General features: G+C 31.9%; 1 protein-coding gene across 1 annotated transcript in view; it reads left to right on the forward strand.

Moving 5' to 3' along the window:
* The window catches only part of LOC145685881 (uncharacterized), a 53,780-nt gene extending 41,856 nt beyond the window's left edge, over positions 1-11,924 (forward strand). The window contains exons 2-6 of the mRNA XM_081758600.1: positions 129-1,112; positions 2,033-2,147; positions 3,408-3,687; positions 5,455-5,583; positions 11,550-11,924. Coding sequence (XP_081614726.1) covers positions 129-1,112; positions 2,033-2,147; positions 3,408-3,687; positions 5,455-5,583; positions 11,550-11,649 — 1,608 coding nt within the window. The 3' untranslated portion in view covers positions 11,650-11,924. The remainder of the gene's footprint in view (positions 1-128; positions 1,113-2,032; positions 2,148-3,407; positions 3,688-5,454; positions 5,584-11,549) is intronic.
* Positions 11,925-12,327: the final 403 nt, after the last annotated feature.

Raw genomic sequence — 12,327 nt, forward strand, 5'->3', positions numbered from 1 at the left:
TATATTGATCTGCTTATTCATTGCCTTCTCCATCTAGTTTATATATGTATCCTTATCATCGTGTTTTCTTACAGTAACAATTGTCCCTGTATAAACTGAATCTTTTTTTTTATTATTTGTATTTGCAGCTGAATTCTTCGGTGACATCATACCCAGAAACTCATCCTGAGCAGTTTACCAAAGAAATCGTAACCACAGAAGAACCTCGACCACATACGCCGAAACCCAAACAGCAAAGAAGTCGTAAATATCGACATAGAAGCAAGGAGAGGCATGGTAGACGCCGAAATAGGAAAAACAAAGGAACACGACGCAAGAACAGAAAACCACTGTCTCTAGAACTCAGCAATGAGGATTTTATTCCTTTGCAACCTCCACAGCACCACGAACACCGCCATTTTGAGAAGCAAGAACTGGTGAAAAACAAAACTTTAAAATTATTAGGTTCTTTAGTTGGTGGGGCTGCTAGAATTTTGGCAGGTAACCATGAAATAAATAATGCGGATAAAAGAAAACATCTTTTAAACTCCAATCGACCTCAAGGGTCTGATTCTTTGGGTACTTATTTATCTAGACACAACAACTTCCAGGAGCACGAAGATCTTTCAGAAGATAAAGTGCTACAAACTGATTTAACGGAATTAGATCCTGTTACGTCACATAGTTTGGTATCAGGTGATGAATCTGATGGTTATACAAGAAAGAAAAAAAATGGCGTCGACTACCCGAACTTATACGATGAATATGGTACCAATTTACAACCTAGCTGGTTTAGTTTAGCTAATATAGATAACATAGAAAGTTCCTCCCAAGGGTTCGTGGCTAGTGTGGAAACAAAGAAGGAAAGTGATAGCTTGTTATCCAGTCTAGGATCTAAACTTGCCGATTTTCTAGGTTTAGGTAGTACAAATGAATCTCCTACCGTAACATTTAAGACTCCCAATCAAGATAGTAGTGACAGTATTTTAACAGAAGGCGATGCGTCAGACGTGTGGAGCAACGATTATGATTTCTTCGACTCTTTGTTCTACGATGGAAGTGGTAGTGGAGACAAAAGTGTTGAAGTTTCCGAATGGTCGGCTTGGTCTTTGTGTAATGCCACGTGCGGACGGGTAAGTTCTATAACTTTATAGACATATGCTTAATATTATATCAATACCTATATAAAAGAGTAAATACTAGCAGGTAAAGAGACACTTAGTACACAGAAAATAACCAATCTTATTCTACAGTGAGTTTACAATCAAAAATAAGATATAGTTTTTTTTCTGTTTTTTCAGTCTTTCGTAAAGCATAAAAGTTAAATGCGACAAGTATGCAAGAGAACCAAGTAAAAATAGTTGAATCACTAATACAGATACGTAAAAATAACAAATAACTTTTGTTCTCAACTGCATGGGTTTCTTTCACTGATTATCGTGTTTTGGGGTGTGTTGAGTCTGAAAATGATCTTCATTTTTTTCCATCACGTAAAATATGCTTCCAAAGTAAGAGAGTATACACTGATTGAAAAAAGTCTCAACACGTAAAATAGAATTACATTTACGATCCATGTTATATTTGAGATTGATAAATGTTCAATAATCACTCTATAGACCTACGAACTCTTTTCACACTCTTCAGCTGAAGAAGCAGTCATATGCACGATGTTAAAGAAAGCAGAACCTACTGAAGAAAAACACGATTTTTACAAACACTGAAAATAAGCTTGCATTACATCTAAATATCTTTGTTTTGAGGAGATGGCGTGAACATTTGAAAATTTATTTGATAGTATTCATGTATACCCAAATAGTTCCACTTGTCTTCGAGTACATGTTACGTTTCGATCCTATGTGCCGACAAGTAGTTGTGATGTAAATCACTGTTGATAAACTACACAGGATAGTTTATAACAAAAGCTTGTTTAATTTTTTTTAAACCTCGACTGAAGATCATATCTTATTTTAGAACTATAGCCTAGATTTAAGCACTTCTATTTTGTAAATTCTTGATTCATAAAAAATTATCTCGTCTTATTTACTTTGTTTAGGGCATTCAAACTCGCAATAGATCGTGTGGTAAGAATTGTATGGAAACTGCTCGAGCACCATGTTGGGGCCATGAATGTGATGACAATACAACAAGCAACTTCGAGGAGTTATCCAGTGGGTAAAAGCAACATCATCGTCTAATGTATTTAATCAGTTTTGGTGAACATCGTTATACTTCAATTTAAGAAAGCAGCTAAGACTTTTATTTATATATTTTATAAATTCATTAAACACCTTTCGAAAGACATTTGCTTCGATTAAAACAGCTTTCAATAGCAAAAGTTCAATATTTCTTTTATCTCCATCTAAGTGATATGTATTTTTAATCTCTGGAATTTGCCTCAATAATTACAATAATTGAATTTTGTAACGATTCATGAATAATTGAATTGATAATAACTTTTATCTATCATTTTTTCATAAATAGCATTCACATTTAACTATGAAAATTGTGTTCTTTCCTATAATTTGTTTACTTAGTTTAATACACCAATATAGGAAGCTCTGTAAATAAATTAATTAGGTTTTTGGCTTGTTTATAGCCCGCTCCCCCCAGTTCTTTGTCACCGGAACTGGAAGAGTAACTACTACTACTATTGCAGATACAACCACCACTACTACTACTGCTACTTATATCGAGAACAGAACCCAACCAACCCCCGCGGGGCTTCTAACCCACTACTACTACTACTACTACTATTACTATTGCTACTAACTACCACTACTACTACTATTACTGCTACTACTCTACTACTGCTACTACTACCACTACTACTACTACTACTACTTATACTAAAGCTTCCTTACCACAAGATTTACATCTTAAATCATTATAACATGCAATTCCGATTCATTATGAACTTACATGAATCGTTACAATGACTATGATTCGTTAAAAATCACTGGGGGGAGCGGGTTATACGCAATCCAGATTTTTGATTAAAGACGCTGTAACAATAAGAAGTGCCAAACTGCAAATGTTAAAAATTGTCTATATGAGGAAAATGAAAGATGTATTATTTCTTCGTAATACTACAGTATTTCGTGATTTGCATTTAAAGATTTTCTAATCCATTATGTAACCAGATACTTAATGAGATCCAAGATACATGATATCTAATTGTCAGTAAATTTGTTATTGTAAATATATAAATATTAATATTTCAATATGCATAGATCGATAGTTTTAAACATGACTACATTTGAAATTATAGTTAGAAACGGAACCATTTTATAGAAAACCTCTATTAACTTGTCCTGAAATATCTGTTTGAACTCACGAATTTAGCACTTACTATTTAGAACTACAGAATCAATACTTTGAAATTTTTGAACTCTTGTTTCCTATTTAGATCTTTGTGTGCTGTCTTTCAGACGAGGATCCGTGTGAACGCTGGATGAGTTGTAAGGATAAACTCCAAACGTTTCTAGCCAAATTAAGTAGTCTTCCTTCATGCCCATGCTCTTATCCAACAGCCATATTTTACGACGACAAAATCTGGGACGAAGTTCATTTGCGATATTTTCGCTGGAGAGATGTGAGTGGCGAAAGTGAAAAACTGAATGTTTATAAGCCTGGGGCTCAATATTGTATTCGATCTCTTCTTGCCCAAGGTAGCACAACATTTGCTGCTCAACACTGCTGTTACGACAGGTAAGAGTGATGTTAGAAAATTATTTTCTCCTCCTGAAATGGTATTACTTATTTATTTTGTATTCTATAAAATCTTTAGCTTGTATGAAACTTTACAATGTTGTAATCAAAATGACCATTCAGAAAATTGATCAACATTTGATTATTCTATCATTTAAAATAATTCTATAGTTATACGTTTCGATAACTTTTCATGAAATTACCGATAGTTTAAAAAGTTTAGACTGGGCATAGTATAAGTAGTTGGTGTGTTTCTAATGCTTTACAAAGGCTCAACTGTGAAGACATATCATCTGCAAATCGTTCAGAGGTTATATTTAAGGGTACTATTACAACATTTGTCTAAAGAAACTCAGATAAAAGCCTCAACAAAGCCAACTACGAACTTCGAAACAAATACCTTCCGAGTGTGAAGTAAGAATGCTAACAGTTTGCGGACAACATTCATCTATATATTTACATGGTCTTTTATGCCCTGATTATTCTAGTTCTAATTGGTTAGGGTCTGGAAGATCAACCGATGGTTTTAATCATCATAATTTAATCTGATTGCCTGTTTTAGTAAATTCTTTATTAGTTATTGAATAGTAGTAAAGTTATCGCAATGTATTGAACTGATATTACCTCAACTATTGAGAAAGAAAATCTGGTAGAAATACCGCCGTTGGCGTCAGGCGGAAATAAACATATTTTATTTCTTTAACAAACTTCAGAATACAGCCTACGAGGCAAATTTACAACGAAATAGTTAACAATCAACAGTAACCATAACAATGGAAAAGAATTTGAAAAGAAATCGGTCAAGGCTTATATTTAAAAGTGCCATTTGCCTGTTGGGACTAAGAAGAAACCTTGGGAAAACCTAAGATAGGGTGGATGGTTACCGCACTCATACTCAGGACCTCCAGGCTGAGAATCACGAATTCCAATTAATAACCTACGTCCATGAATCTTGTGCTCAGTGTGAGTAGAAGAGTTGTATGAATTTCTTGAATAAATGTTTGATTCATTGCCTATTGCCGCCACATCAACAGCATCACATTAAGACAAGTCTTTTTTTTTAAAATTCCATTACAATATATCCATTACTTTTCAAATTACGCCATTATTTTAAATTGTTAGCTTCAAATCTCAGTAGAGATTTCTATTACTAGTAAGTTTTACTATTGCGGAAAAACCTTGATTTTTTATGGCAAATTATTATGCATTTACAATATACATAATTCGTCTTATATACTTTCGTATGCCTTAACGTCCTTATTAACTGAGGATGTTTAATTATAAGTTTATTCAGTGTATTTTTAATACTCACCTCCATGTTTTCTGTCTTCAGTTAGTATATATTTTATATAAACAAATGTGTGACGAGTATGTGATTTGCCGAAGTATTTATCACAAAACGTGCATAAAACTAACGAAGTTTACTCATTCTATACATCATTTTGAAACAAATAAAAGTATCAATTTTTGAATATGATTATCAGATTTTTGCTTTAAAATCATGTTAAATCCGGGGACTATCCTCGGGAGACGGAAACGTCTGATAATCTTATTTTAGAAGAAGAAAAAACACACCTTCCGCACAAAAAAGTTCTTCAAAAATACTTCCCATTCTTCTTCATCTTTTTATTACTGAAGAAGGTATATATGTGTAACGAATATACATAATTCAGTAATTCAGTAATCTCTAGCTGGAATTCTCCAAATTATGTAAAAAAAATATAATAATCTATGTTCTGATTAATATATTCCATATTCCATGTGCAGTTATAGAAATCTTATTACCAGAGGATCCGGTGCAGGCACTCCAAATTTTGTGAGTCCTGAAGTGTCTGTACTTCTGCACGAGAAGGTTGATTTGTTACCGTGGAAACTATGTAAAGGCGATTTTACCAGGTAATCTGCATCTTCCAAGTGTATTAAGTGTAATTATATCACTGTAAATTTGTTTAGACTTAATCAGTTCTTTGTAGGTTTAAATACGTCAAATTTTAGAATAGATTTTAAATATAATATATTCATATTTTTATTTCCTTCTCATTTATAATATTGTATTAACTTACCAAAGAAATCTGATGAATACTCAGCAACATTAAACCATTTAGTTGCTTGTACAGGATACACAGATATGATATTATTGATCGATTTTATATAGTTAAATGTTCACCAAAACTGAAGGTAGAAAAGTATATCTGTAGAGTTTTTAATGAACTCAAGTATAATCAATTTGTAACCCACATGTTACCCTACAGATGTCCAGTCGGTACTCCCAACTGACCAAAACATCTGCTGTATGTCTTGGGGGACGTTGTGGATGGGGGTTGAATTTACCTTCGTAATTCTGGTAGTAGAAAGACGTAAACAATATCCTTTACGATTGAGGAAAAATCATCTGTCATAAGTGAAAGTCACGCGGGATGAACCGTTTCGATGATATTTTTCAAGTTAATCAGTAAGCTATTGCAGAACGCTAAGCGATGATCTGATCAGCCTAGTTCTTTTGTACCAATTGCAATTCTTTCTTTAGAATCTTTCTCACTGTGGACTCGGGCATATCCAATTCCTAACTGGCTCTCCTCACAGATTCTTTAGCTGCGAGTAAATGTTTCACGCACTTTTTCAATCGTTTTTTCGATAGCAGTTGTCCTTCCCACGTAATCTTGATGCCAGATTTATTCTCTTCGTTCATAAAGAACAATGTTTTTGTTCCTCCACTTTCATATACACTGCTGGAATTACGAAGGCCAATCCAACTTGCAACCACAATGTCACTCAAGGCATATTGCAGAAGCTTTGGGAAGAATAAAATTACCAACTGTACATTTTTAAGGTAACATATCGGCCTTGGTCACTATTAATACCTTTAAGTACTTTAAAAACTTTATTCTTTCTTTTTTAAAAAATAAATAAATAAAATAAAGCGGGTCAATATTTGACCACAGCGTAGTCATATGTCTACCAGGGACGCATGTGCGACTACGTGACGTGGTGACAATCAGATTACTGGTGTTGCATCTCGTATTTTTCCCTTCCTCTCTATTTGTTTATATTTGAGGACGATCTATACACGATCGAAAACTGACTGACATTATATTGATTCCTGTTTCAGTTAAGACGTCTTAATGGATTAATTGTCTATTCACAATTTTCAAAATAACCGGAAAATATCAAAAGTAGGGCTTCCAAAGAAGTAATGTTTAGGAGTACTTACAGAGTATCATGAAACAAAGCGGTCAAAACTTATTAAATATTGTTTTTCGGTGTGCAGTTTTACTGGCTACCAATTGTGATATCTTACAATGGGAGATCCATATTCTCTTGGGAAACGAATGTATCGTACACATTTTATATTTTAATTTATGAACTCTTTCCTAATGCTCATATTATTATTATTATTATTATTATTATTATTATTATTATTATTATTAATAATAATAATAATAATAATAATAATAATAATAATAATAATAATAATAATAATAATAATAATAATAAAAACCTTATAAAACCAAAACCTCACAAAATCTAATCTATGATTAAGAGCCAAAGAGGCGTAACTGCTGTTTTAGTACTTTTGAGAAAATCGAGTTTGAAAATGTGGTGATTTGTATTTTCACAATACTTTCTAATGTGTTATCCTCTGAAAACAATATTTAAGTTACAGTTCAAGTTTAGTTCTGTCACAACAAAATTCAATCTATGATACATGTCCTCATAGCTCAGAACTCAGAATTTCTAAATTCGGCAGTTACGCTCCTTTGGCTCTCAACCATCGTAATACATAATTTGAAGGAAGTTGGAAGTCAGCAATTAAGATTATGGGAGAAAATTATTAATAGAAGTTACCCATACTCACAGAAGAAAAAGGAGATTAGGAAAAAGTTATATCTAGTGTTGTTAGAATTCTGAATTTAAATGTGAAATGAGAGTGCCGGTCAAAGCTGGTAGATAGCGAAGATTTTCATTACACAACTCGACTGTAACAAAGTGTTTACATTACACAATCCCATGATTTTTTTAAATAATTATTGTGTAACTATTTACTCATGGACGTTATATGACACATATTATATAAATAAATGATAAACTCGCCTTTGCAAATTTTTACGTTACTGTTATTGCACAATATCGGTTCTCTCTGAAACCTTCCTCAGCACCATTTTTCCGTGTTACTGTCTTATATAATTACATTAGTGTTGTTTTCCTTAAAAATTTAAAGGAAGATAAAAAGCTACAAGGAGAAATGGTACTGAGGAAGATTTCAGAGAGGAGCGATATTATTCTTAACAACAATAACACAAAAATTTGCAGAGATAGAGACGTGAGTTTACCATTTATGATGGTTATTTATCTAGGTTCCCTTAAAATGTTACATAATAAATATGTCTTGCAATAACAAAGTCGTTTATACCAAAATGAGATAAAATGGATTTGAAAATTTAGGTCAAAGAGAAAACATACAATTTCAAAACAAATGTAGCCAATACAAATCTAATTCTAAAACATAATATAAAACATCCTTGCATTAATAATACAAATTATATTATTAACTCTTAAGACTTGATTAAACCTATGGCCAATCCAATACTCGATTATGAATACGATTATATTTGAATTATTAAATAGGTTAGTGGGCTGGAGTCTGTGCCTAGAAAATAATCTCAGGTAACATGAGAAAAAGAAGGGTGAGGTGTAAACGGACAATTGATGTATGAAAAAGATTGTTATTGTAATTTGGATCGTGGCTTCGTAATAATACTACGAGAGTTATCCTAAAAGCCATGGCAACTTTTTTATTTTATTTTATTTTATTTATTTATTTATTTATTTATTACGAAAATAAAAACGAAGCAAGACATTCTGAAACAGGCAAATGGAAGATTGGTACAGTTATGTCCAAAATGATTGTCCCATGTCTATAAATGTGTAGGAATATAATTTGATAACGATTTCGCCAGGTATTTCTTACAATGTTAGTACGTGTATAATGGGCAAAGACATGTATGTTGTAAATTTCATGTCAAAAAAGCAGTAAATAACAACAATATAACAAAAAGAGATATTTTCGTGTCCACTTAGGAATATTTTGTCTTACTCATTCTAATTTTCGTATTTATAAATCTTTTCCTGTGAAATTTACTGCAAATATACATTTCCCGATTATACACATAGTAACAGTATTGAAAGTACCCTGCAAAATCATTATCAAATTATATTTCCACAACAAGACAGTTATAGATATGTGACAATCATTTTGGACATGACTGTACATGTGTAAGCATTACATGTAAGGAATTAGATGAACATATCCTCATCAGAATATAGCACAAGCAAAATGAGTGCAACTACTTGTTCGTTCCACATGTGTTTTTTTTTCTTGAATACGTTCATTGGTAATGTACAAGGAATTCATTGGAAGATTACTTTGAAGGACTTTAGCACTAGTATGTACTTCCGGATTATGCGCATAATTGTAACAGTACTTTAACGATTCTTTGTACTCATTTTTCTTGTACTATATTCTGATGGGGATATGAGTATTCATCCAACTACCTACATGTAACGTTTCCAAATTTCAGAATTTCTTGCTTCGTTCTCATTTTTGTAAGAAACAGTAATTGCCTTGACTTTTGCGGTAATTCTACATATGCGATTATGCAAGTAAAAAGAATCTGGTTGGTTGGAAAGAGGTAATGTACATTATTTATGAATTTATATATTTTTCTTCTATTATTGACACGATAGAAAACTTGTGTTATTGTTCTTGAGCATCGCAGTGTGAATATTTTAATTCCTTATTTGTTAGCTTATAGGCTACCAACCAGGTGATACTTATAATAATTCTTTCTTTAGCATAAGATACGAAAAAAAATTAAGTGAGGCTGAATGAGGCTGAGAGTTAAGTGAGTAAACAGTCTAACCCTTTATTTGGCATTGTTGCTCTCAAGCAACATCGCATTCTATTGCGTTATCCGCACGAATTATAACTTCAGTGATCATTTAATTAGCATTATTGCTTTCATATAATATTCATATACATGGTTTGTGGGTCGCTTCTTTAGATACTTCTAATCTTCGTCAACAGGAGACAGTCAAATTTAGTATTGTAGAAGCTTTATCTCCTGCGTTCCGCGAAAATATATATAGGTAATATTAAATATAGTAGTGGTTTAATAAGATAACGAAGCGTTGTAGAACCAGAGTAAGAATGACTAGTTAAGAGTTTATATAACTACATCTTTACATTAACATAACATACAAATTTATCTTCCATATTGCCAACAGACACTTACTGTTAGATCAAGCCTTATTGAAGTCAAGGGTGCATTAAGGAATTAACATTTTTAACTCAATGCAGGAGGATTCGTCCTGCGTTTCTATTTGAAGTTCCTAGGATCTTGCTCTCTCTTCGAATCCATTACAAATTGTAGTTAGTTTTTCATAATGCAAACTGAAATTGAATCAATACTTAAACAACCAGGAACTTACTCAGGTAACACCGATACAACGTAACGAAATTTTGTATATATTCGCGTAAGTAACATCTCCTTACGTACATAGTTATTACTAAGGAATAAACGTGCGTTAATGATTTTGAGTATCTTGTGTATTTTTCTCAAATTTTATTTGTTTCCATTAGGAAAACATTAAAAGAAAAATGCCATTAATAATACTATAGTACAATGCGGTATTTTATGTCATTGCCATTCCAAGCTATAAAAAAAAATGCTGTCCTCTCAATATCAATAAATACCAGTATAGAAACTTGAGAACCCTTGTATCGTTTTTAGTCACTTGGCAAAAAAATTTTAAAAAATCTTAAGAAACCTTCTAATTTAATTTTAGCCCTTTAATTGGCAATCATTGATAGCATTACTATTAAAATATTTATTTGTTTTTATGGTTGAACCGTGTCTTCCTGACCATAATTTCGTAATTTTTGAAGTATTTTTGTACTTTGGTTACAAAATACATGGTGTTTATTTCAAAGCAACATTGCCATTGATCTTATGTGTAGCTACTGAACAGCATTGCCCTATTAGAGTAAAATATCATAAGAATACTCTCAGTAATTAGCAGCAGTTTCGTTGAAATATTTTCCTACAGAGCAAGAAATCACAAATAAAAAAATAAAAAAGAACTTTCGCGGAACATGGAGATAAAGCTTCTACAATACTAAATTTGACTGTCTCCTGTTGACGAAGACTAGAAGTATCTAAAGAAGCGACCCACAAATCATGTATATGAATATTGTATGAAAGCAATAATACCAATTAAATGATCATTGAAGTTATAATTCGTGCGGATAATGCAATAGAATGCGATTTTGCTTGAGAGCAAAAATGCCAAATAAAGGGTTAGACTGTTTTGTATACTCAGCCTCACTTAATTTTTTTCGTATCTTATGCTAAAGAAAGAATTATTATAAGTATCACCTGGCTTGTTGCCTGTAAGCTAACAAATAATGAATTAAAATATTCACACTGCGATGCTCAAGGAAAATAACACAAGTTTTCTATCGTGTCAATAATAGAAGAAAAATATATAAATTCATAAATAATGTTCATTACTTCTTTCCAACCAACCAGATTCTTTTTACTTGCATATTCGCATATGTAAAAATCACATGTCATATACATATCCAAGAAACCGCCCCGGGCTATAGCCCACGGTGTCCTCATGCATAAATACAGTCCTGAGATGGTAAGATAATAAATACTCATGTACAACCATGATTATACTCTTATTTCTAAGAATATACTTGTATCTTTTTAAAAATCTAAAAGCAATACATATTAAAGTTTTCTTCTCGTGAAGAAATAATTAATGACTTTTGTTTGATTTTTAATTTTTTTTTTCAGGTATAACAAGGTGAGGCCACCTAACAATAACAACAATTGTACGGAGAACCCTGACAATGAGGAGTACGAACGTCAAGTGGAAATGACTAAATATTTCTAACTTTACTTATATTTTTACTGTTGTCGCTAATATTGAAGATGTAAATTGAAGTTTGTTTGGAATTTTAATGCCTTCTTTATAGCATCGAACAAATAAGCTGGGTAACTACATTTTAACGTGGGATCCTAAACATAGGATTTCTGAGACTCACATATTGTAATTATGAAGTGCGAATGTTGTACGTTGTGATTCAATCGGATGCTTTTATCAACACACGATCACAAATTGTTTGCTATATCTTTTATCATTTACAAAGAAGGTCATTCATCATAAAATCATTTTAATAAGTTTTGTTTTAAAACATGTAATGTTAGTGTTAATTAACTAATATGGTCTCGTGTGCAAAACTATTATTAAAAATTGTATGTTTCATAGTTATATAAATTAGTGTATATACATTTAATGCATATTTTAACTTGATGAGTTGCCAATGTTGCCTACGTATTAATAAATTATTAATATCAGGCTTAACATTTAGTAAAGTTTCTTATACCGAGTTTAATTAATTTAGGCAATATACACGTTCTGCTTTAGTAAGCCTAATTTTGCTTACTCAAAATTGTGTTGACAAAATGCTTTAACGCTTAATATTATATTTGTTTAATTTACTTGTTTATGTATTCATGAATCATTTTCTCTAGACTAAAACAAGACGAGACAAGAAAATAAATACGTAAG

This window comes from Thermobia domestica, chromosome 5 (assembly GCF_964235325.1).
Source record: "Thermobia domestica chromosome 5, izTheDome1.hap1.1, whole genome shotgun sequence".
NCBI classification, from domain to species: Eukaryota; Metazoa; Arthropoda; class Insecta; order Zygentoma; family Lepismatidae; genus Thermobia; species Thermobia domestica.